Raw genomic sequence first — 26,872 nt, 5'->3', positions numbered from 1 at the left:
GGTTATATGGACCTTTGTCAGCAAAGAAATGTCTTTGCTTTTTAATATGCTTTCTAGGTTTGTCATAGCTTTGACTATTAGTGGTTGCCTTATATATTGAGCTGCTCCTATGTTGGGTGCATATATATATATATATATATTTACAATGGTTAAGTGTTCTTGAATTAATCCCTTGATCATTATCTAGTTTCCTATTTGTCTCTTGTAACAGCCTTTATTTTAAAGTGTATTTTGTCCGATGTGAGTATTGCTACTCCAGTTTTCCCTTTTTTTTTTTTTGTCTCTCCTCAACAGATCAAGGTCAGCAAATGCCCTCTTTTGTAGGATTCTCAGTCTCCACATAGTTTCCCAGTGTTCTCATGCTGTGGGGCTCAAGCCTGGGCCCTGCTGTATTCTCTGCTATACTATCTCTCTCAGGAATCACATTTGGCTCCATTCTTTACATTTTTATTTGATGCAAATTATCAAATTTTCATGTACACCTCAGAAATAATGTCTAAATCAAAAACTTTATTTTCATCTGTGCAGAAACCTCTTTTTTAGTTTTCCCATTATAGTAAATGTCTATGTATCAGTGTCCTATGACTGTTGTGATTGTTACCACAAACTTGGTGGTTTAAAATGAGAGGAGTGTATTCTGCCAAAGTTCTGGAGGCCATAATCAGTTTTACTGGACCAAAAATCAAGGTGTCTGCAAAACCATGCTCTCTTTGAAGTTTCTAGGGTGGCATCCATTCCTGGTCTCTTCCAGATTCTGGTTGCTACCTGCATTCTTTTCCTTTGACCGTAACACTTCAATATGTACCTGCCTAGAATCATTGCCTTCTCTTCTTTTTCTGTGTTCCACTCTTCCTTCCTCTTAAAAAGCTACGTGTGATTGCATTTTAGGCCCACTATGGTAACATCCAGGAAATCTCCCCATCTGAAGACCCTTAATTTAATCATATTTGCAGTGTTATTTATTTGCCATATAAGATAGAATTCATATGTTCCAGGGATTCCAACATGAGTATGTTTATTCCCCTTAAAATCCTTTTTTTAAAAATTGTGGTAAATACATGTAACAAAATTGACATCTTACCTATATTAAGTGTATAGTTTGATGGCATTGAGTACCTTCACTATGTTGTACGGCTATCACCATCCATCTCCTGGATACTTAATCTCATAAACCTGAAACTCTGTACCCATTAATAGTAACTCCTCATTCTCCTCTCTTCCCATTCCCTGGTAACGTCCATCTTGCTTTTCTATCTCCGTGAATTTGACCACTCTACATATCCCATACATATGGAATCACACCATAAATGTCCTTTTATGACTGACATATCCCTTACCATAATGCCCTCAATATTTAGCCATACTGTAGCATAAGTCAACATTCCCATTTTTTTAAAGGCTATTATTCCAATGTGTGTGTGTGTATATATATATATATGTATATATATGTATGTATGTTTATATATATATGTATATATATATGTATATATATGTATGTATGTTTATATATATATGTGTGTGTGTGTGTGTGTAAAACACCTTTTGCTTATCCATTCATTCATGTATTCTTGGGTTGCTTTCACATTTTTAGCTATTGTGAATAATGTTGGTATGAATATGGATATACGAATATCTCTTAAAGACCTGGCTTTTCATTCTCTTGAGTGTATACCCAGAAGTAGAATTCTTGGATCATAGACTAATTTTATTTTTAATTTGTTTAGAAACTATGTAACATTTTCCACAGTTACCACACCATTTTCAATTTCTACCAACAGTTACAAGGGTTTCAGTTCCTTCATATCCTCACCAATGCTTGTTTTCTGTTTATTTTGATAGTAGCCATCCTAATAGCTATGAAATGTTATCTCATTAGGGATTTGATTTGTGTTTCTCTAATAATAAGTGATGCTGAATATCTTTTCATGCACTTGTTGGCTTTGTATAACTTCTTTGGATAAATATCTGTTCAGGTCTTTGCCCATTTTTTATTTAGGCTGTTTGATTTTTTTGTTGTTTTTGATCAGTTTTTTTCTGTATATATTCTGGATCTGAATCTCTTTATCAGATTGATTTTCAGATATTTTCTCCCAGTTTGTGGGTTTTTACTCTGTTAATACTGTCTTTTCATATAGTTTTCAATTTTCATGAAGTTTGTCTGTTTTTCTTTTATAATCTGTCCCTTTGGTGCAATGTCCAAGAAATCATTGTCAAATTCGATGTTGTGGAGCTTTTGCCTTTTATTTTCTTCTAAGACTTTTATAGTTTTAGGTCTGACATTTAGAACTTTGATCCATTTTGAGTTAAATTTTATATGTAGTATTAGAGTCCAACTTCAATTTTCTGCATGTGGATACTCAGTTTTCCCAGCACTACTGGTTGAAAGACTGTCCTTTCTCCATTGAATGATCTTGGCACCCATGTAGAAAGCATTTGGCTATATATGTGAAGGTTTAATTCTGGGATCTCTGTTCTATTCCATTGGTTTGTATGTCTGTTTTTATGCCAGTAACAGAGGTTTTGATTACTGTAGCTTTCTATTAAGTTTTGAAATCAGGAAGTGTGAGTCTCCAGCTTTGTTCCAATTTTTCAAGGTTGTTTTGGTTATTCAGGGTCTCCTGAGATTCCCTATAAATTTTAGGATAGATTTTTTAAAATTTCTGCACAAAAAGGCATCAAAATTTTGATAGAGATTGCACTGAATTTGTAGGCCACTTTGGATAATACTGACATCTTAACAATATTAAGTCTTCTAAGTTATGAATCTGAGATATGTTTTCATTTATTTGTCTTCTTTAATTTCTTTCAGAAATGTTTTGTAGTTTTCATTGTATACATATTCACCTCTTTGGTAAAGTTAATTCCCAAGTATTTAATTCTTCTTGATGCTGCTGCTGCTGCTGCTAAGTCGCTTCAGTCGTGTCCGACTCTGGGTGACCCCACAGATGGCAGCCCACCAGGTTCCCCTGTCCCTGGGATTCTCCATGCAAGAGCACTGGAGTGGGTTGCCATTTCCTTCTCCATTGCATGAAAGTGAAAAGTGAAAGTGAAGTTGCTCAGTCATGTCCGACTCTTAGCGACCCCATGGACTGCAGCCTATCAGGCTCCTTCCTCCATGGGATTTTCCAGGCATGAGTACTGGAGTGGGTTGTCATTGCCTTCTCCACTTCTTGATGCTATGCTACTATAAATAGAAATCTTTTCTTGTCTTCCTTTTAGATTGTTTGTTATTAGTGTATGGAAATGCAACTGCTTTTTATGTTGACTTTATATCCTGCTACTTTGCTGAATTTATTCATTACTTCTAATGGGTTTTTTTGCAAAATCTTTAGTGGTTTCTACATATATCATCTGCAAACAAAAATAATTTTAATTCCTCCTTATTAATTTAGATGCCTTTTGTGCTCCTGATTTGGTTCAGAAGCTAGTGTTTTGTTGAGGATTTTTGTATTATTATTCATGAGGAAAATTGATCTGTAGTATTCATAGAGGTGTGCTGTCAGGAAAATGTACAACAACAACTATGGGAAAAATTCTCACTGAAAACAGTTTAAAATGTTGAGCGGAGTACAAAATGAGAGGGGGAAAAAAGGAACACTTTTTAAATTTACCTCTGAACTGGAAAGAAGTTAGGAACCCTCACCTGCCAGAAACAAAATGAGAACAGGAAGCCAGAGTATAAGGCTGACTGAAGCCCCACTTATGATTAATCCTGGTGATCAGTTTAGACTTTGAGAGCCAACAGGAATTGGACAGAAGACAAAGCCCAGGATCTTCACAAAGTAGAAACTCAAGACCTCTATGTAAAGGGGGGCCCCAAAGAGTTTACAAACTCAGTGTGAGCTCAGTGTGAGGAGATACCCTATGTATATTTCCTTTGAACCATAAAAGGAGAAAATCAAGCAATGTGTCTAGTAACTTTGGCACCGAGTGAAGGGAGAAAAGCTACTTTCCTGAGCATTTGTAAACCAAAGTAAATGTTCCTATGGATTTCTAGCACCAGTTTACTCTATGAAATCCAAAACCCTCTAGACATTTCTTTTAATGAGGTTACCAAGGTGGCTGGTATATGCAAATACAAGTCCTTTTTGAAGATAAGTCACCTTTAAACCAGACCTCAAAAGAATTCTATAAAGTTCAACAGATACAATTTTATAGTTGAAAAAAAAGTTTAGGAAACACAGAAAGAAATAGACATTATAAGCAAAGGTGAGGGTGGGACGTTCTGGGAGAATGGCATTGAGACATGTGTATTGTCATATGTGAAACAGAGCACCATTCCATGTTCGATGCATGTGACAAGGGCTCAGGGCCGGGGCAATGGGATGATCCAGAAGGATGGGATGGGGAGGGAGGTGGGTGGGGGGTCCGGGAAGGGGAACACATGTAAACCCATGGCTGATTCATGTCAATGTATGGCAAAAACTATTACAATATTGTAAAGTAATTAGCCCCCAACTAAAATAAATAAATTTATAAAAAAAAAAAAAAAAAAAAAAAAAAATTCTCTTTTGATCTCAGAATATTCCTTGCCCTTAAGTCCATGCTATCTAATATTAATATAGATGATGTATCTTTTTTTAATTATTAATATTGAGTGCTTCTTTCCATCCTTTTAGGTTTAAGCTCCCTATCTTTTATTTTTAAAGTGTTAGTCGCTCAGTCATGTCCAACTCTTTGTGACCCCATGGACTGTAGACCACCAGCCTCCTCTATCCGTGGAATTCTCCAGGCATGAATACTGGAGTGGGTTGCCATTCCCTTCTCCAGGGGATCTTCCCCACCCAGGGATTGAACCCAGGTCTCCTGCATTGCAGGCAGATTCTTTACTATCTGAGCCACCAGAGTAGTTCCCCACCCACCCAAAAAAAAAGTACATTCTTGCAAATTGAATAGCCAGTCCTTTTTTTCTCTGTGGCCTGAAAATCTCTCTACTTTAACTAATATTCAAAATACATTTAAATGTAATTATGGACATATTAAATTTTTCTATGTATTCCATTCTTTTTTATTTCTTTTATCTCTTTATCTGACTTCTTGTTGGAGTATTTTTTTAGTATTCCATTAGTCTCCTTTATTTGCGTATTAGCTGCATATAGCTCATGTTTTACATTTTCATTTGTTGCTTTAGCATTTACTATATGGATTTTTAACTTATTATAGTCTTCCTTCAGATTATATTGTGTCACTTTACATATAATATAAGTTCCTTAAAACACTGTCCTTCTCTTTACTTGCTTCCTTCCCCTCCTTTGTGCTATTATATATTTTATTTCTACATTTTATATAATCAATTTATTTCTGTATTTGCTTTCAGCACCAAAATACAGTCTAACCATTTATGTTTCAAATAGTCAATTATAAGAAAAAGAATTAGTGAAAAAATTATTTGCATACTTTTGTACATTTGTCAACACCAACAATGGCACCCCACTCCGGTACTCTTGCCTGGAAAATCCCATGGACAGAGGAGCCTGGTAGGCTGCAGTCCATGGGGTCGCGAAGAGTTGGACATGACTGAGCGACTTCACTTTCACTTTTCACTTTCATGCGTTGGAGAAGGAAATGGCAACCCACTCCAGTATTCTTGCCTGGAGAATCCCAGGGACAGGGGAGCCTCGTGGGCTACCGTCTATGGGGTCTCACAGAGTCGGGCACGACTGAAGTGACTTAGCAGCAACACCAACATTCTTCATACCTTCACTTAGATACCTGTTTCCATCTGAACCATGTTCTTTCAGCCTGGAGAACATCCTTTAATACTTCTTGTCGAGCAAGTGTGCTGGCAGCAATATTTCTCAGATTTTGTTTTTCTGACAGTTTACTTTGGCTTCATATCTGAAATATATTTTCACTGTACTCACTATTTTGTGTTTTTTTTTTTTCACTTTAAAGATTATGTTTCCTTGCATTAGTACTAATGGTGTACCCAGGGAATTCTTACATCTTTCCCCTCCTTTATCCAATATTCCTGTTTCCTTTCTGGCCACTGTTAAGATTGTTCTCCCTATCACTGGGTTCCAGCAGTTTGAATATGTTTTGCCTTGGTATGACTTTCTTTAAGCTTATCCTATTTCAGTTCCAGTGTACTTTTCAGATCTGTAGGCTAATGGTTTATATAAAATTTGGAAAAATTTTGAGCATTATGTCTTCAAATAATTTTTGTGCCTATCCTTCCTTTTCAGGGAATCTTAATTCTAGGACTTGAACCTTATTTCTAATTTGCCAGCCTTCCTAGGTTCTCCTCTGAAGAGTTTATATGTTCAGTAAGATCTCTTCACTCTGATAGCAAAAGACGCATGTTTTCCAGCCCTACAGGAGCTGCAGGAGGTGTGCAGTTTACAGGTCCTAGGTAGTTAGTCTTTTCCTAGCCTTGAGGAATCTCACTCCACTTATTTGCAGCTTAGTATTTAGTTTCAGGCTCAAAAAGACACCTTTGCAGGTTTTTTTTTTTTTGCTTTTGTAATAGTTGTATTTTGTGTTTTGATTGTTTTTTCTCATTACCGCATCCTAGGGAAAAATGCGTTTTGTTTGTTAACGGCTCCGTTTGTTTTCTTGAAAGATACTAGAACTTTTAGAAAAAATGCATTTTCTTGTTACTTAAGAATTTAGTCAGTAATAATCAGCAGTTAACATGGACAGAGGAGCCTGGCAGGCTACAGTCCATGGGGTTGCAAGAGTCGGACACAACTTAGTGACTAAACCACCAATCAGCAGTTAAAGGATGTAACATATAGGATTTATAGAAACACAAGATTTAGAAAGAATAGTGCAAGTAAATTGAGATCATTCTCCTTTAAACTACAATGACAATTTCTGCCACAAAGATTTTTGATAGATGAAGGATGAAACAAATGAAAGGGTTATTTTAGAGTGGCTCTAAAAAGTTCTATTGTAGAACTTTAAGTTGCTAATACTTGGTATAATATAAAGCTTCTTGATGTTAATAGTGTTTTAAGAGTTAGAAGGTAGTCAAAATTCTGTAATAGGAAACAAAAAGAAAATTTTGAAATAGCATACACTTGACACAAACCGCAAGGTCCCCCACTTCCTATATTCCCTATGTTCTCTCAAAACTCTGCCAGGTACCCAGTTATTCCCATTTCTTTCCATCATGCCATTACATAAACTTATAAGGTTAAGGAAAGCTCCAAAGGAAATAAAAGTGGAAAAGACTTTTAAGAGCTCAAAAACCGTAATATGAATTGCTAAATGAAAGGCTGATGGTTAAGTGCAACCAGTGAGAGTATAGAAGGCTGTGACAGGTAAATATGGATAAAGGTCCCTACAGCAAGCATAAATAAATGAGATGCTCTAGGTTATGTCCCTCACACCATGTCAGTGTATGAAATAGTTTGAAGCTCATCTTTGTATCTCTCCCTCTTCTCCAGTACTCCATAAAACAGATTCCAGCTGCCTTGGTCAGTTTTACTCCTTTCTCTGTGTCCTCATCTCGCTGAAGCCCTTGCTATCTGTGCTCTGCTGGAGTTACCCCTTTGTGTGGTTCAGTTCAGTCGGTCAGTCATGTCCATCTCTTTGCGACCCCATGGACTGCAGCATGCCAGGCTTCCCTGCCCATCACCAACTCCTGGAGCTTGCTCAAACACATGTCCATTGAGTCAGTGATGCCATCCAAACATCTCATCCTCTCTCGTCCCCTTTACCTCCTGCCTTCAGTCTTTCCCAGCATCATGATCTTTTCCAATGAGTCAGTTCTTCGCATCAGGTGGCCAAAGTATTGAAACTTCAGCTTAAGCATCAGTCCTTCCAGTGAATATTCAGGACTGATTTTCTTTAGGGTCTGGTAAATATCCTCAGGCAGAAGTCAAGTAATTTTAGAGGTTGCCTTTGGTCTCCTTCTCTTGGGGAATCTGTTCTCTGTTGTCCGTTGAAACAATCGTTTCATACATTGTTTTTCTGGTTATTTACAATAGGAGAAATAGTGAAGCACCAGTTATTCAGATTTGGCCAGATATAGATTTTCTAAAAAACACATTTTTATAGCTAATGAATTGAAAAGCCAAGAAACACTACTCACCCAGAATATTGAATCCACATATGGGGTTGCTCTTAAGGTCATAAGTTGTGTGGATTTTCAAGTACATCCATGTGGCATTTCAGGAAGGAGGGGATGCTGAATTCCAGAAGACCAATTGAGTCTTAATATGATGCTTTAGTCACCACAAAAAGTTTTTAAGGCATTTTTGTTAGAGATTTTCAGGAAATATTCCTTTATAATAGTGCCTTGAATATATATTGAAAGACAGGATAAAGAATGAAATTATACTGGCCACTGGTACAAATTTAGACCAAAAAGACTCTCAGAGTATTTAATAGACCTTAGAGAAATACAAGGAAATACTTTAACTTTTAGGCAAAATCATTAATTTTTAATCAATCTAGCATTATCGGAAGTATATCTATTTGTACCTGGTAAAAGCTATTTGCAAGGTGTTGAGAGTTCTCTGGCAGCATATTTCCTTTTCACATTTAAAATTCAAGGTAAAATTAATACTTAAATAGTTTTCATACATCTAAAAATATGTATGCTTAATATTTCATCAAAAACATTACCCATTATATGTAGTATGTAGGAAAAATATTATTGGGTAGAAATTGAGGTAAAATTTTAATACTTTTATTAATACAGTGTTCATAATATTAGAAATATAAACACCAGAAAATCTCTTAGTTGACCAGGAAAAAACAGATAATGTATAATTTATTTAATTATTTTAAATTTGAAAGGCGGATAACTAATAAGCAAATGAAAAACACTTTAACCTCAATAGCAAAAAAGACATTTTTTAAAAAAAGAAATCTAGATTGTTCAAAATTCAGCTCCTGATGTTTCTCCTCAATCATTTATTTTTCTAGTCTTTCCTATCTCTGTGCTATTATAACCACTGTTTCTCATACTAGAAATCTGGCATCAGCCTTGACACTTCCTTTCACCCAGGGCAACCAAGTCATCAGCCTGTTTTATCCATTTTACCCTTGAATTCCTCTTCATACTTTGTACTATCTTAAGTCAAGCCACTATTACTTTCCAATGGGATACTATGTTAGTGTGGTATTCTGTCTTCCTAAACAAATTTGTCCCATGCAAGTCCATTTTCTGCACAATATTGTTCAAAATCTTATAGCTTTATATTTTTTTTTCTTAGGAAAAAGCTTCTAAAAATTAACATGGCCTATTAAGTCTGGCTGTTCCCTACTCTCCAGTCTCATTGGTTCATGATCCGCATTAGGACATGTGGCATCTGCGTATTTGTTACCTGTTTCACAGCACGCTGCGCTGGTACCTTTGCATTTGTAGTTCCCTCAGCCTTGAAAGCTCTTTCTGTGCTTCTCTATTCCCCTGGCTATCATCCTCCATAAATGTCATCCTTCAGACAAGCCTTTCCTGACTCCTCCCTCACAAGTTTCAGTGTAATTATAATCAGTTATTAATAGTTACTTATGCCTTGATTAATGTCTGGTTTGCCAGTTAGTTGATTAGTTCTATGAAGCCAGAGAATATATTTCTATTGTTCATATGAGAATTCCCAGAATTTTGAATATTCCCTGTTTATAGCTGATGCTTTATAAGCAATTATTTAGTCATTATTAAATATTATATAAAGGTGCTTTCAAGGAAATGTTTAGAAATGGACACTTTCATAACTTCAGTTATGAAAGAATAAATTTATGCAAACTTTATGAAAATCAATTTGAAATTATTTTTTCAAATCTTTAAATGTTCAGTCTTTTTACTCTAAAATTCCAAAGCTTAGAATCTATCCAAGGGAAATATTCAGATATACAAATAATTAATGTATGGTATATTTATCTGAGTGCTATTCACAATATTAAAAAAGTTGAAAAATCCTCAAATGTTCAATAAATAGAGATTAGCTCAAATAATATTTGAGAATATTTATCAGCTTAACTTATAAGAACATTTTCATAGAATTATGACATAAAAACTTTCAGTGAATTTTCATGTAAATGTTTTTGAAAGAGATTCAATTATATGAGTGTCTGAAAGCTTAAATAAAACATAAAATCATTTGTAAAAAAAATAGAAAGAATCCTTAATTTTAAATGGTTATCATAGCATCTCATTTCCATGTTATGAATCTTATTTAAGTTGTGGAACAAATCAAGTCAGGGCAGAGAAAGAGAAAAATTAGTTATTCTGTACAATTCCACATAAATGATGGCTGTTTATGGGTAAGAACTAGCATTTGTATCTATTCTTGTACACAGTAAATCACAAACTAAGAATGTTAAAAGGTCCTGAGTTCTGTTTTTAAAACCAACACGTTATATTTGAATTGTTTTGTGTTGAACATAACTCTCATTTTGAGCTGTTAGTTATCATGCTATTTAATGATCCTTCTGTCATCACACCCTTTTCTTGGGTAGCATGGGAGTTACAGAGCATGTATAAAATGTAGTACTATTGTATAGACAACACAGACACCTCTAGCCTTAATATGTTAAAGAATAAATAACTACGGGGCAAAATAAGGTCATAGCAAGTGTTCAATGGAAGTTTTGAGGAGACAAAGATAAATGTGACTGTATGGTGGTGGGCAGCTTTAGGAGAGAAGGAGAATTTCCTGTGGCATTGGTGTGATTATAAATTTTCCCAAAGTGGAGATGCCTCATATTTTACATCAGGGAGTGTTGACCGTTTAGTTTAGAAATGCAGGAAATGCTTTTAACAAAATCATGCAAAAGGGACAGTGATTAATGATGCTGACTTGCTAATCTCATAATATTTTGTAACCTCTTTATAGCTCTCCGAGACACTGGAAAACAGTCCATTAACAGTGACTGGAAGATTGAACACTCTGGAACATTCAACTTAGCAGGAACTACTGTCCATTATGTAAGACGAGGCCTCTGGGAGAAGATCTCCGCCAAAGGTCCTACTACAACACCTTTACACCTCCTGGTATGAGGGAATGAATCTGTAACATTGCATAATCAGCTTCCTATGACAAAGGACATTCCCACTATGGTTTCTCTTTTTTCCAAATTTGAATTGTCAAGTAGATATTTAAAGATACTTAAGAGGTGGGATTTTAGGGAGTTTTTTGTGTGTGTTTGAAATCAAGATGGCTAAAAGTGGAAATTTTTAAATTTAAAAGAAAATTTTGCATTTTAAAAAGGGACCTGATGTTTTAGGGAATTCTAAGCCCACAGTAGAGGTAAACTAGCAGGCAATAAGGTTCCTCTTTCCCTAAAGGCATATGTTTACTGATCAGAGTAGATGTCTGTAAAGATTAGAGTGCTTCCCAGGTGCGGCTAGTGGTAAGGAACCCGCCTGCCTATGCGGGAGACATAAGAGACATGGGTTCGATCCCTGGGTCAGGAAGATCCCCTGGAGGAGAACATGGCAATCCACTCCAGTTTTCTTGCCTGGAGAATTCCACAGACAGAGGAACTTGGCCAGCAACAGTCCATAGGGTTGCAAACAGTCAGACACGACTGAAGCAACTTAGCATCCATGCTTGCATGGCAAACTGTCGCATTTCATACATCTGTGAAATGGATACCACCTGAATCTATATAAAATGCCCTTGAGAAAAATGGTATTGGTCCCTGGGAAAAACACTTAATAGGATCTATTGGATGTTTGGGATAATAAGTTTCTTTACCATGTAGTAGAAGACTAGGTCTGAATTTGGAGCAAACAAATCAGGACACTGGGGCTCTGCACCCATGCTGGTGGCAGGTTCACATGCCCTTTTTGTCCTTGATCATGGCATTCAGTGCTAAGGACTCAGGAGCCAGAGGACTGACTACACAGCTAGTGTGCTTTTCATTCTGGTGGCAAAGTCTGAGATTCACACACTTCAACATCTGAGTCCACACATAAAAACAACTGTAAGACACAGTCAACTGACTGTTTATTTGGAGTGTGATGTGCCACATTGTTTAATATCTCCATACAGTTTAAGTTGAATTTGTCCTCAACTGGAGACATCTGTGTTGCCAGTCTAGGTACCAGAGGTTCAAATCTCATTGGCCCATTTGCTCTTCCCTAGTTGAATGTGCCTGCAGATCACCTGAGGTTCTTGTTCTTGTTAACATGAACATTGGTCTGCCACTACTACTGGTTCACTGACCACATTTCAAGTAAGAATGTTTTGTAGAACTGCAGTCAGTAGGCTTTACCAACAAGAATGCAGGAAGAGAGGGAAGCATAAAGGGAGCGAGGTGAGTTCCATGAGGCCTTCTGTTCAAAATCTTGATAATAGTAATAATATACACCATTCATCAAGCACTGAGAGCAGACCCTGTCCAGAAGTGCTTTACATTCATTATGGCATTTAATCCTCAAAATAACACCGTGTGATATGTGTTATTATTATTCCATTTTACAGATTAGAAAACACTAAATATTTAAGTGATTAAGTACTATGCTCAGTATCTCCAATAAGTTATTTTGTTGTTGTGATTCAGTCACGTCCAGCTCTGGGACACCATGGACTGCAGCACTCCAGGCTTCCCTGCTTTGAATAAATTAGATGTTAATCCATCTTCTGTACTGCCTTTTCTGATACAAAGATCAAATCTAAGTTCTTTATACCCGAGAGCTTTGGATCATAATTATGCATACACTTTAAATAATGTTTTTGTTCATCTCCCCACAGTTACTTTGGATCCTTTAATTTAAACTGGAAACTCCACTCTGTGCCCTCTGCCATCTGGAGAGAGGGGGAAAAATGACTAAACAAACATCATATGACCAATATCTGGCTCTTTCCATGATTGGGTCACTTAGAATAACAACACTATCAACAACAAACATATGTTTAATGATTTGGTTGCTGAAAACGCCATCATGTTGCCTTCCTTACATGAGTGTAACCTACAAATTTTTATGGAACAAGACTGAGGCTCTTTTAGTAAGCCTCTAATTCAAAATTTTAAAACAGTGTATGTGAGACCTTACTGTTGGGCAGAGGGAGTTTCCTTGCTGCAGAATCCTTAATCTGACTGGTAATTACCAAGGTTTTTCCTGGAAGCATGAAACATAATTAAAGTCAGTGAACTATGTCTAAAAGAAGGCATCTGTGTGACCTGGATTTATTCAGTAATCCAAAGGAAACTGCACTTCTAAAGATATTTTTCTTTAATGACTATTACAGATTGAAAGCCGGTACTGAACTTTGAAAGGCAATACCTTCTGTGCCATGCTTCAGTATGTGCCCCTCAGCTATAACTTTCCTTCTTGCAAAGAATACTGCCAAATTCAGATGGTTTAAGAAAGAGCTAATGATTTTGTAACTAATGTCTTTATTTTAATGGAATTAGATGTTCAAGAACAATCAAAAGTCCTATTAATGAAAAGGTAGTTTTTAAAGAAAAACAAGACACGTTTTCATGTAATTAAATAAGTTGACAAATAACTTATTTATATGTTCATTTCATCAATTTAAAAATCATGTAATAGTCTGATTCTGTTCATAAGCAAGGTGGATCCATCTCTCTCCCTTTTTTTTAGCTTATTGAGCTGAAAAGTTACTAGCAACATGAAATGAGATATTTAAAGTCAAAACAAACACTGTCATGTGCTTACAGTCAGTATCTAGCAAGTTACATATATGTGACTTCTAAAAGTATTATTTTTATTGTTGATCTAGTTGATTCATAATGCCATCATACTAATTCCTCAATCCACATATTAAAATGTGTCATAGTATTTCTGTTAATATATTGAGGCAAAATCTTAAGGAAAAAAAGTAAAAAAAAATAGCCTTGAATTCATTTTTTTCCCAATTAAGTGTTAACTCGATAACCTATCATTACAACTACCTTGATATAGATTAAATATCAAAATTCTCTAATATTTGAATATAATTTAAAATTTAGATATATGTTTTATATATATCACATCATGTTATATAGATTGCTTCCTTAAATCCTCGGGCTTCCCTTGTGGCTCAGCTGATAAAGAATCCGCCTACAATGCGGGAGACCTGGGTTTGATCCCTGGGTTGGGAAGATCCCCTGGAGAAGGGAAAGGCTATCCACTCCAGTATTCTGGCCTGGAGAGTTCCATGAACTGTATAGTCCATGGGGTCTCAAAGAGTCAGACACAACTGAGCGACTTTCACTTTTCCATAAATCCTCAGATCCATAGACGTCATATATCCCATGGGCTTCTTTGACATATTTGATGGAAATGAATTTATAAAGAAACATATATTCTCATTCATTCTTTTATTTTAAATGAGTATATTTCATGTATTTTTCTTTCATTTAAAATATGTATGGTTGCACCATACATGATGATGCAGTTCTAAGCTTGATATTGTGTACTATGGGATAACATCACAGACATGGTTACTGCTTACGATTTAGTCCAGTGTAACCCAAAGTTCAACCATTCTCATACATCCTTTATGATTTATACTGTTTACATACGTGTACTGTTTACATATGTGTACATAACTGTACCATTATTAATTACTTTGCATTTAAAAGTTTTTTTTAACATAAATTTCTTTTCAAAGGAAATGATCTTTACTGTAAATGAAAAGTTAGTAACCTTGCCAAAAAATTATAGTTTAACTGTAACCATACATGGAATAGTATTCTTGTTCTCCAATTGGCTTAGAAGTTCTCTTCCCCTTATGGAGTGAGAGGACTCCCAAAGTCTTCTGTTCTGTTCCTCTGTTGACACAGGGACTTATCATTCATATTTTTCTAATATGAGTGAAAAGGCTTCATTTGATACTAGATTGTGGGTTATATCTTGATGTTATATGGGACACATGTCCCTGTCCCCCTAATAAAGTCATCTCATACATGTACCATGCTTTGGGAGACTGTGTAGCCCGTTGACTTGGGAAAAAATAATATAGTATCTCTGACCTCATTCAAATGGGCTATTTTTTCATGCCATTGTTAGCTCAGAGGTAAGTGTATAACTCCAGTGTCTACAGAAGTAGAACAGTTTCAGCATTTAAGTGATAAGGTCACAAATCTACTGTGTATGAAAGGAACATGCTCACCATACTAGAAGCATTTTAAGGTATCCATATCCTTAGTTTCATGCTTCACATTGAATATGCTCTGATTTGATCCGTCTGCTTTGAACCCTTCTATATATATTATAGGTGCTGCTGTTTCAAGACCAGAATTATGGTCTTCACTATGAATACACCATCCCATCAGACCCTGCTCCAGAGAATCAGAGCTCCAAAGCACCTGAACCCCTTTTCATGTGGACACACACAGGCTGGGAAGATTGCGATGCCACATGTGGAGGAGGTGAAGGAATTTTCATTATTTATCTTTCCAAAAGAGCTGTTTTCCAATTAACTGTTGGCAGTTAAGACAGATCCATAACACCTTATCTAAAATTTCAAACTCCATGAAGGATTGGAAATTGAAAGTTTTTTGAAACACGTTTCATGTCTAAATGCCTGAACTATTTTGCAGCAAAATCTGGCATGAATTAAAGAAAGGCTGTTTACGGTTGTTACATATCTCACTCAATATGATTACTCACTGCGTTGCTTTTCATCATATATTATTAACACTTATGGGGGGTGCCCTGTACATCATGCTGGTTGTTATATAATATTCATATACTTTTAGTTTCACTTGGGACACTGTGTCATTTAGAGTTCTGACAGATGAGGAGAAACCAACAAAATGTATTAAAATATGTAACCAAAAGACTAAGTGGAGTGGATTCAAGAGAAAATAGCATGTGATGAATTGCAGAAAGGACTCAAGGTAACTTAGGAAATTTTGTTGAAAGAGTAAAGCAGAGAAATGTGGCATTAGCTGGAGAGGAATATGTGTCAAAGAGTTTATTGTTTTTTAATAAGGACAATTATACATGATTGCTTGCCAGTGTATGTTTTCTAGAACAGAACAGAACAGAAAACTAGTGATGCAAAGGAGAGAGCAAAACATTTCTGAAGTAATGTCTTCAGTTGGCAAGATGGATGGACTAGAATAGGGCTTCAGAAAGAAGTATGGATAGCCTAGTAACAGGAGAAAAGACAGTATTTTGAACAAAAGCAGTTGTTGGAAACTTATGGTGGTACTCCTTTTGGTTGCATCTATTTTTATAAAGATAGTCCATTTTTCTGAGACTAAAGGTGGAAAAGGAGATGTTGGAATTTTGAAAAGAGAGGAAATGTGAAGTGGTCAATTAAGAGAAGAAGAAAATGAATGAAATGGTACTTGTTTTGACCATATGGTAGCACTGATGGTCACCTTGAAGTTGATGTTCATGAATTCAGCTTGACACTCATGTCAGAGTGGTACATTACCCTCCAGGTATGTATAGCATAGAGATGTACTTGTGGTGTAAGTTTCAGAATTGTCATGTGAGTATAATAAAAGGAGAATACGTTTGACCTGAGGTTGTATGTAAGGAGCTGAATAGGGTTGGCCATGGAATTTAGTTATATACAGAGGAAAGCAAAGATATAAAGGACTTGAAAGACAGTCAAATGGTGGTAGCACTAATGAATTTTAGGGTCTGGTGGGGTTAAAGAACTTTTAGACTCAGAAGACTTTTAGACTTAAGAAGAGGGCTGGAAATACAGGAGATGGTGACAGAAAATAGAGCTGAGAGTATAGAGGGGATATACAGTTATTAGTAATAACAAGACCAGGAGAGTTAGTGGCTTCAGTGAAGTGAAAGGACACATCTTTGAGACGAGAAGAGAGCCTGGAACTGAGAGTCTTCGGTGTTGAAGAATCATTCAAATGGCTATAGTAATTACAAAAAGAATTGTGTAATTGTATAACCAACAAGGACCTATTGTATAGTACATGGAACTCTGCTCAATTTATGCGGGAGGGGTGGATGAGAGGGGTATTTGGGGGAGAATGGATTACATGTATATGTATGGCTGAGTCTCTTCGCAGTTCACCTGAAACTATCTCAACATTGTTAATTGCCTATACCCCAATACAAAATTAAAAGTTCAAAAAATTAAAAAAACAAACCAAACAAAAATGTATAGGGAGCAGTATTAGAAAATATAAGAATAATCCAGGAGCTTAAACTCTTAGAGTGAAAAGAGAGATTGATCCAGGGGTTGGTGTTTGGCTGCATCAAGAAGGGGCTGCACCGCATGGTCTGCCCCAAAGCTGTAGGTTTAGGAAGAAGGGGGAATGGTCTGCCTCTAGATGCAAAAGTATGGAGTGTAAGCAAGAAAACGGCCACCCCGCTGGTGACCATGGAGAAAGCAAGAAACGGTTTCCTCAGGAGACAGGAGAAAAAGGTGCTGGGAACATCCAGAGTTTCAGAGACCGGGGAGTAGCTGCTTTTGCTAGAGCACTTGGAGCTCTGGAACTCTCCCCTGGAACTCTGGAACTCTGGAACTCCAGGAACACACGGTCCCAGAGCAAAGGCAACGTGGTAGGCCAGGAAGGGGAAGATTATACAGCGCAGGCTTTGCTCCTGGGGGTTATAGAGTAATTATAACAAAAGAATTTCTAGTCACAGTTTAAAAGCTTGTAGCAGTCACCCTTGGCACAATGAAATTTTCATTGGCCGGTGTTTCTTCTGGGCCCCATTACCACCATGTGTCTTCGGTCCTGCATCCTCTGGTCCTCTCCTGCTGATGCTCCCATGTACACCCAAATTCCTGTGCCTCCACTACACCCATTTCTTACTGATGCCGGGGCCCATTGCACTTAACGGGCTCTGCTTCACATCCCCTCTCCATAAAAAATCAAAACACAGATAGAAACAAACATTTAAAATGAAAATCCACAGAGTTCTTTCTTCCTTAGTATAACTCAGACATGACCAGCCACCATCCCATGGTGGGTCATGAGGAGACTGAGCAGTGAAAATATTGCTGGTTCCTATTACTGCACTGAAAGGCAGTCATTAAAATCTGTTTACATTTGAGACTCTAGACAGGAAAATGTTTGCCCAGTGAATTTTATTATCCTCATTTTTTTTTTTTTTTCATTCTGCCGTAATTGTGGTCTAGTAAAAGCTTCAGAAGTAAACATACAGAACTTGTCAGTCTTCAGTTTAAACAAGAAAATTTGGGGGGTTAAAATTTTTTTTCCGAAATCATACAGCCTGGAATATGTTTTGTCACTTGCCAGGCTTGAAGAAATCGAAGTGCGTAGAGATTAACTGCCTTTGCAAGGTCACATGTCCAGTGGGAACGGAGCCCACATTAGCATCCAGGACTCCTGAGTTCAGATCTTCTTTCCTCTTTTTCATACACTTCCTTCAGGAGCAGCTCAGGGATTCAGTGATTTCTTCCCACAGAATATAGCATGTCCCTTAAAAAGATTACATAGGTTTTCTTTGGATTCAAAGAGATGTTCTATTTAATCTGTTAAATAAGAATTTAGCTATGTCCTTACTTTCATCTCAAACGGCTTGCTTTGTAAAAGTCCTGATTATAAGCAACTTCTATATGACTTGCACTTCAACAGAACTTCTCTCTCAGATCTGTTCCATTGTGTTTAGTCAACAGTTTTCAATTATCTCTGACTATGTTAATAGAACGTATATTCATTTCAGTGCCAAAATGTTTCTGGGCATTTGGATATTATTTTCCTTTGCAGTTCATAAATAAAGTGGATGGACAGGGTTTCAAGAATCGCATCATTTCTGACTCTGTTTTGTCGATTTTATAGCCAGAAAGAGCTTTGTAACCTTTCAGCATATTCATGAATTAAATGAAAGTAAGTTCAAAGCACAGAACATTGGAAACAGATTCAGGCAAAATTTATCTTCAGCAGCAAAGAAGAATAATAAGACTATTCTACTTCATAGGAATATTAAGCAAAAAAGGGCAAATAAAGTTTCACAGGGCGGTATACAATTTCAGTGTTTGACATAAGGTGATTTTTTTTTTAACACAATTTTAAGGAACTACATTCCAGCAATAAGTGGGAACAAGAAATGCTTTTTTAAAATACCTGGTTTCCAGTAGCTAAATTTTTGTTATCATGATCTTTTATATGAGTATCTCTAAGTTTTAAAATAACCCATTAGAGTTCCTTTATTATGCATGTCTGTTAATTTACTGATACAAGTTATTATAAGAAAAACCTGAGATATAAAATTTTCTTCTTTTAGAAGAAATATTACTTTAGAGTATCCAGTAATGCTGGTGATCTTAAGTAAATTTTTCCAGCAGTTTTTAACATGTACACTTTTCATTACAATCTTGTCAAATTCGAATCATACTCCTAGAAAACTTCACATAGATGTATCACTTCAGCATTGACCATTGATATTGGTCCTTTTATTTTCAAACAGCTTAAAACATATTTGTGAAGTAAATATTTACTTTGCATTGGTGTTCTAAAATATCTAAAAAAATCTTTGAAGAGATGTTTTAAATTTATTTTGGCACCTCAGAAGTACAGGTCAGTGGATAAAGGATTTTTTTTTTAATAAAAGGCTTTTTGAAATGATCTTGATCTTCAGAGGCAGCAGTGATCTATAATTCCATAATATCTGAAGGTTTTTTTGTGAAACCCACATTCTGCATACTACATACAGTAACTGAATTACTCTAAGTCTCATTTTTAATCTAGTAGGTGAATTAATGACATAAAACCTAGAATGAAGGCCCTCAAATTTAATAACCTGTTTTGAAATACGTGAAGAATTAAATATGCTTTTAGAAAATCTGAACAGATACACTTTGAAGGGGAAAAAACAAGTCAACATTCCACATTCTTCACATTAACCCAAATCCTGCTAATTTACAACTTTTATGCCGTTAGCCTTGTATTGTGATATCCTCTAGACATGGGTCTCCTTGGCCATGGCCAGAGTCCCTGGATGCATCCAAGCCTTTGGGTCCAAATTGAGGAAATATCTCAGTATACAAATGCCTGTATCTTATTAAGGGTGCTGGGTTTTTTCTGTTTTTCCCTTTCACAGGCACTTTGCCTGTACCAATGTAAATGTTATTAGCCAAAGAAAATGCACCAAAATATATATTTGCTCTTCTCTGCATTATTTGGATTCAATAATATTTCATGTCATTTCATGTCCTACTTTCTTTACTTAAATTAATAGGAACATTTATATTCATGTAAACTATAAATTTGAATTGTAACACTTAAATGATCATCCATTTGTTTGATTTGCTGTATATAATTATTCCCCATCATTGAGTTTGCAAATGATTTTTTACCATCTTAGGAAACATGGTGTTGAGATGAACCTCTTACTGTGGCAAGTGCTTTGGGCTTGAATTACATGTTTATATTACATTTAGTGATCCCTTTATCAATACTGACTGTACTTGTACTTTTGCTGGATGATTCAGAGATGAGTGCTTTCTGTTATTAGAGAATTTACTGTCCTCCCTGGTAGGGGTTAGATAATAATAAAAGCACCATACAGAGTATGTACGGAGAGCAGTAGAAAGCCTTCCAGGGATATGCATAAGTGCAAAGGCCCTGGGGTTAGCAATAATGTTTATTAGTCAGGTGCAAAATATGAGAATCAAGCTGTGGGAAATTATTTGACAAAAAAGTAGAAGCCAGTTTTTGAAGGTGTTAGGCACTCAAAATATAAAGACTAATGAATTACACACCAGGTATGAAGTTTTTGATAGTCTTAATAAGAGAACAAACAGGTCTCTTCACTTATCTGGCCTCAGTTTGCCCCTCCATAAAATGGGCGTGATATTCCCTGCCCTCAGCCCCTCACACATAAGGGTGCAGTGGCAGCAGACATTCAGCTCCCTTAGCAGAAAGGTGTGGTGTTAAATCAACCTGGATCTGCTTGAAGAGGAACAGTAAAAGGAAGGGAAAGTGAAGCCCACATCACTTGTTTCATTTTGTTGCTTGTTAACAGGAAAACAAAGCAAAGACAGAGCAACTCTTTGCTGTTTTCTGAGACAGAGAGGCTGAACCAGTTAGAGTGTTGGGCACTCAACTTAAATTTAACTTGAAAGTTAAGGGATACCATTAAAATATTTGTGTGTATGGAAATGACAAGATCAGATTGGATTATTTATTGAGTGTTAGGAGCAATACAGAATACATTTTTTTCATTAAAATAAAAATGGAATTGTCCTATTAATGTTAAGCCCAAACCTTGTGGGGAAAAATGTTTTATAGAAATGTAAAAAGAATGACTAAGAATGAAAGGACATGACATGATTTTAGAAGCTGCTCAAGTTAAAAAATGTATGCTTCACAAATAAGCAGCATTCTACATTCTACTCAGAGAAAAGACCTTCTTCCTCATTTAATTATTTTTACTTTTGGCTTAGTTGCTTGCTAGTCATTCTTAGTTTAATAGGAAATATATTCATTAAAAATTTTAAGAGAAAATTGTGACAACAAATGAATACATATAGTCTCTTTCATATAGAGTTCCCCAATTTTAGTAAAAAGTTTGAAATGTACTTACCTTTCTATGGATGATATGTTGAATAAATTGTGGTCCATTCACAGCAGGAATTACTAGTTGGCAATAACAAGAAACAAATGATTGATATAACAATGAAGATGAGCCTCCAAGGGGATCATGCTGGGCTGAAAAAAATATCAGTCCCCAATAGTTATACACTGTGTATGATATTTTCAAAACATTCTTGAAATGAAAAAAATCATAGGAATGGAGAACAGACTAGTAGTTGCCAGGACTTAACTGACTGGTGGATGGTAGGGGAAGTGAGTGTGGCTCTAAAAGGGTAACTGAAGGGATTCCCGTGGGGATGGAAATATTGTACATCTTGACGATATCAATGTCAGTCTTTTGGTAGTGATGCTGTACTATAGTCTTGCAAGTCATTACCATTGCGGGTAACTGGATAATGGGTATTCAGATCCTCTTATTTCCCAAAGTAGATGTGGGTAAAAAATTATTTCAAAATTAAAAAGTAAATTTTTCAAAAAAAAGTTTGAAATGTCCTGTAACATGTAGAGAATTTCAGTTATGTGTCCTGAAATACTCAACCTACTCCTCAAACGCTTACTCCTTAGAAGGAAGGTTATGACCAACCTAGATAGCATTTTTAAAAGCAGAGACATTACTTTGTCAACAAAGGTCCATCTAGTCAAGGCTATGGTTTTTCCAGTGGTCATGTATGGATGTGAGAGTTGGACGGTGAAGAAAGCTGAGCGCCAAAGAATTGATGCTTTTGAATTGTGGTGTTGGAGAAGACTCTTGAGAGTCCCTTGGACTGCAAGGAGATCCAACCAGTCCATCCTAAAGGAGATCAGTCCTGGGTGTTTATTGGAAGGACTGATGTTGAAGCGAAACTCCAATACTTTGGCCACCTCATGCGAAGGGTTGACTCATTAGAAAAGACCCTAATGCTGGGAAGGATTGGGGGCAGGAGGAGAAGGGGATGACAGAGGATGAGATGGTTGGATGGCATCACTGACTCGATGGACATGGGTTTGGGTGCACTCAGGGAGTTGATGATGGATAGGGAGGCCTGGTGTGCTGTGGTTCATAGGGTCGCAAAGAGTTGGACACGACTGAGCGACTGAACTGAACTGAACTGAACTCCTCAAACTGTTTCCACGTACATGATGCAGGTTTTAGAAATGTGATCTACCTGAGTAGAATAGAGTTCTATTAAAAATAGCCATTTTATGGATTAAATACATAACATAGAAAAAAATACCAGCTTATCTCTGAGACTGGAAAAGAAGGAACACAACATAATATCTAGTTTTTGTTAACTGTCTTCAGAGAACAAAGAATCAGTAAATAAAAATTACCCTTCCTTTTTAAATTTTGCCCAAATTTAGTGATAAGATGAATTCGTAATGGTTATTGTATTTTGTTTATAATTAATTTAGAACATCAAAACAGATTTCCCCAATAATGATTTAGTGGAAATGACCCAGAGATGAAGTTAATTGCCATAAAGCAAATAATACACTGTCAACAGCTTGCGTCTACTCAAGATTCAGGCAGAAGGCCAGTTACTTCATCACTTTTCTGTTCATCCCTTGGTTCCACAGTATTGGATGCATTGTAAATACTGCTATTAGATGCTAGAATGGAAATTTCCTGTGTTGGCTGGGACATAAAAATATATAAAAGAAAAAAATCAAACAATAACATTTCCATATGGCTTTAGGATCCTGGTTGTATTTTCATAGGCATAATGTGCCTGTAGCTGAGCATTAGATTTTTTTTTCCCTTGATTCTTTTGTTTTTGTTCAATGAAATTTTTTCAAAGTAGGGCTAAACCCTCTTCTGTCTGCCAAAAAACTTACGATGTGAGCTTATTTGTTACAGTGTGGATGGAAATGTCCCAATTCTTATTCACACAGCTTCATACTTCATTAGAACACCAGTAAGGCACTCCATGAATTGGTGCCAATACCTGTATCTCTTTTGATATATCAGTACTTGAAAGATTTTTGTCATTAGCTCAGTGTGTCACCTCTGGGCCAACATAACTAAAGTTAGACGCTTTCTGAGTAAAGGAAAAAATGCAGTATAATTAGCTCTGAGTTATTCATTCCGTGACTACAGTGAATTTCAGCAAAAGCTTTCTGGATATTGTCTGTTTGTCATCCTTCGGTGCCTCGGTTGTGAAAAGCATTAAATTTAAATTAATTTAGACAACTCAATCTATTGTGTAAAAGAGTGCCTTATGACTACGAGGTTTTAAATTAGATTTTAAAACGAATATTTCAAAAAAGCAACATTTATTTTAATCCTGCTTTTAGGTAAACATCATTGTCATGTAGAAATAATACATACATATGCTAGCATTATACAAAGTTTGTGTAATATCTATTTAATATATGAGTCAGGTCATAAAAGAGTACCTGAAGCATAGGGAAACTAGGTAGATGCTGACCAAAAATCTCCTGAGTTCTCACATTTAGGTAACCGCTACCTAGTGAGGCCGGTTTTCTCTGTGAAGAAAACTTAACATTGTAAGTCATTTCTGCTTCTCTGAGTTTCCTAATTATTATTGCATGAAAGTCATAGGACCCTAACTAATGGGCCTTTCAATAGTGACACAAAGACTTGTGATTTTTTTTTTTTCTTAATCCTTCATGACCTGTCTGGCTTTACAGTTATTGACTGATTTAATTATTTTTATAGGATCAAACAAGTTACATTAGATTATTAAATCCTATATAGATATTTAGACTGTTTTAGGAAAACAGAATCAGCACATATGTGGTTGGCTTTTTCAGTGTAAGATGAAATAATATAAGTGTTGTCAAGTAAGAGTGCTTACAAGGTTCTGAGCAAAATGATTATCACATACAAATAGTCATTTTTACCTCTTATAATCAAACTTCATCTTACCAGAGAAAGGAGAAAACCCATTTTCTGAAATCTGGTGAAAAATGGGAAAACTACCATGGTTTTTCTTAGAGAACAGGATAATCATTAGGGAATGAGGCTTTCTTGAATTCTTGGGTTCTTTACCAAAAGTGACAAAAAAAATTCGAGTTATATTCGAAATAAGCTTACCTCCTAAAACTTACCCCCGATGGTGTACAGCCAGATGATAAAATGTTCACACGTTTATATGGGTGTTTATGTGCTTTTGTGACAGCAGAGAGACTTTATAAAACTACAGCTTTCCATCACTGAATGCTAAAAGATGATACAGTCCTTTATAAATATCTTTAATTAATGTCTTATCAACTTATGCTACCATAATCTTTTTGTATTATAAAACTTGCCATTTAGTTGCTAACAATTAAAAAAATTATTGTTCATCTTGCTTAAGCCTAGAGATACATTTTGTTTTGCAAATTATAAATAATATCATCTTCATTGATCTAATCTAAAATTTGTTTAAAATATGAAAAGCACAAGCCTAAGAATACCTCCTAAGTCCATCACATAGAGGCCTATAATAGCATTTCTTTTTATGTTTATTTGCTCTTTTCAGGAGAAAGGAAAACAATGGTGTCTTGCACAAAAATCATGAACAAAAATATCAGCATTGTGGATAACAAGAAATGCAAGTACTTAACAAAGCCAGAGCCACAGATTCGCAAGTGCAATGAGCAGCCATGCCAAACAAGGTAAACCTGTTTCACCGCTCATTAGAGAATCACAATTTCTTAAAAACAGTGCAATGTGTTGTGTACCAAAATGAAAGGCTTTGAATAAGCAAGGTCTAAGAAAGGAGGGTAATCAACTCTATGGAACGAGTGTTGGAGAAGCAAGGCTAGGATTGATGTCCACTTTATCTTTTGTTCACAGTGTGAAAACAACACCTAACTGAATAAGGAAGGAGTAATTAAAATTATTTGGTAACCTGTTGGTCACCTCTTAAGAAATCTAGTTGTTTGGCTGAATTCAACTACTCATTCCTAAATTCTCCAAAATGATATGTTAGGACCTGACAATGATGATATAAACTAAAGTGGGACTGACCGGGACCCTTGACACAACAGTGAGGGGATTTGCTCCTTCTGGCCCCCAAGGTTAGATTCTCACTTCTTTGCCCCAGAGACAAACTGTTTGATTCTTGATCTCTGATCATCGGATTCCTGACCTGGGTCCTAATTATTAGAAAATTGGTTCCTTTGGTCCCCTTTGACTTTCTCAGTGAGTAATAAGCAACAAAGCAGGCAAGAAACCCATGAGTAGGGGATAGAACAGCCATGCTGAGCAGCTTAAAGTGATGCAGAAGGAGGGATACCCCTTCGTAACCAGCAGAGATGGGTGAGTGGAAGCGAAGCATGATTTTGGAGCATGCTCACAGCAAGGCTGTGCAGAATGGTTTCTGGCACAGGGCTCCTGAAAAATCACTGTGCTCTCATATAAAAATTGATGTCGGGCTTGAGTGGGACTCAGCCCCAGCGTCATTCGTCATCACAGCTTTGAAGGATAGAATGACAAAAAGAGTCTGAGGCTGGGTTGATTTCTCTAGAATCTGGAGACAGAGACTTTCATTTATCCTGACACTCAGAGATTTGTTGAAGCTCAGTGAGTTAGGGTGTATTCACGAGTTCTTAGGGAGTCAAATGATTGATCTCCTGTCCCAGTAGTTTCTGCAGTGGAGTCACAGTGAATGTATACATCCTGCAACTTGGATATTCAGAGAATTCGTAGCTTTGGGGTGCTCTGTAAGATAATCTTCCTCGTGATCTTCCACCACAATGTATGGGGAGCTAAAGGAGAAGGAGCAGGAGAGCTGCCAATTAACTATATTTAGGCTTTTTCTGTCTTCAGTAATCTCTCTGGGAATTAGTGTCACGCAGGCTAATGCTCAGCTCTTCCGTTTTCTCTTCCCCACCCCCCACCTTCCCCCATCAGATGTAGCACTGCATCTGAGTTCCCTCTGTTTCTGGCTTATTGCAAAACTCTCCATATCTGGCTCATGCTATGTTAATGAGAGCTTAAAAGAATTTGGATAATTTTGTCTTCCTCTACAAAGCTGAAATTTCAAGACTTGCTTTTCTGTAGACTCAGTATTTTTAAGGTATCAAAAGCTGATTACTAGTTTTTCTTTCCTTTACATTCATGCTCTAACAGTCCTACCCTCTTCCCTGACAGGGAAAAATATGCTCCTAAAGGATAGAAGATTAATATGTAAAAGAATATCCAAAAGAAAAAAGTATACTGAAGTACTTTCAGTAATGTTTAACAGTCCCTTTGCTCCAGCCAGACTATATTCTTTTAATCCTAACTCTTTGGGTGAACCAATTAAGTGCTTTTGTAAGGCAGGGTACTAATCAACAGAAAGGGTGACCTAGGGAAATATTGTTGCCTAGAGTCAGGTCCTTGGTTCTTTTTCATTCGTTGCTAAGCAGATAGATACAGAAGCTGAATTTTTAGCTTTTGCCTTGTCAGCTAAAGAACTTGGATTTTTTGTTGTTATTATTACTATTCCTAAGAATTATCTTTTTCGTTTTTATCCCTTTTGCTGCTAAGTCGCTTCAGTCGTGTCCG

The 26,872-nt window shown here is 36.3% G+C and overlaps 1 protein-coding gene across 1 annotated transcript in view; it reads left to right on the top strand.

Moving 5' to 3' along the window:
- Positions 1–26,872, top strand: part of ADAMTS19 (ADAM metallopeptidase with thrombospondin type 1 motif 19) — a 256,274-nt gene that overhangs the window by 191,410 nt on the left and 37,992 nt on the right. The window contains exons 17-19 of the mRNA XM_081501839.1: positions 10,788–10,945; positions 15,123–15,276; positions 24,861–24,996. Coding sequence (XP_081357965.1) covers positions 10,788–10,945; positions 15,123–15,276; positions 24,861–24,996 — 448 coding nt within the window. The remainder of the gene's footprint in view (positions 1–10,787; positions 10,946–15,122; positions 15,277–24,860; positions 24,997–26,872) is intronic.

Source organism: Giraffa tippelskirchi, chromosome 6, assembly GCF_054371585.1.
Source record: "Giraffa tippelskirchi isolate mGirTip1 chromosome 6, T2T-mGirTip1v1.2.pri, whole genome shotgun sequence".
NCBI classification, from domain to species: Eukaryota; Metazoa; Chordata; class Mammalia; order Artiodactyla; family Giraffidae; genus Giraffa; species Giraffa tippelskirchi.
The sequence above is the reverse complement of the archived record's forward strand: the minus strand, read 5'-3'. Positions and strand labels throughout refer to the sequence as shown.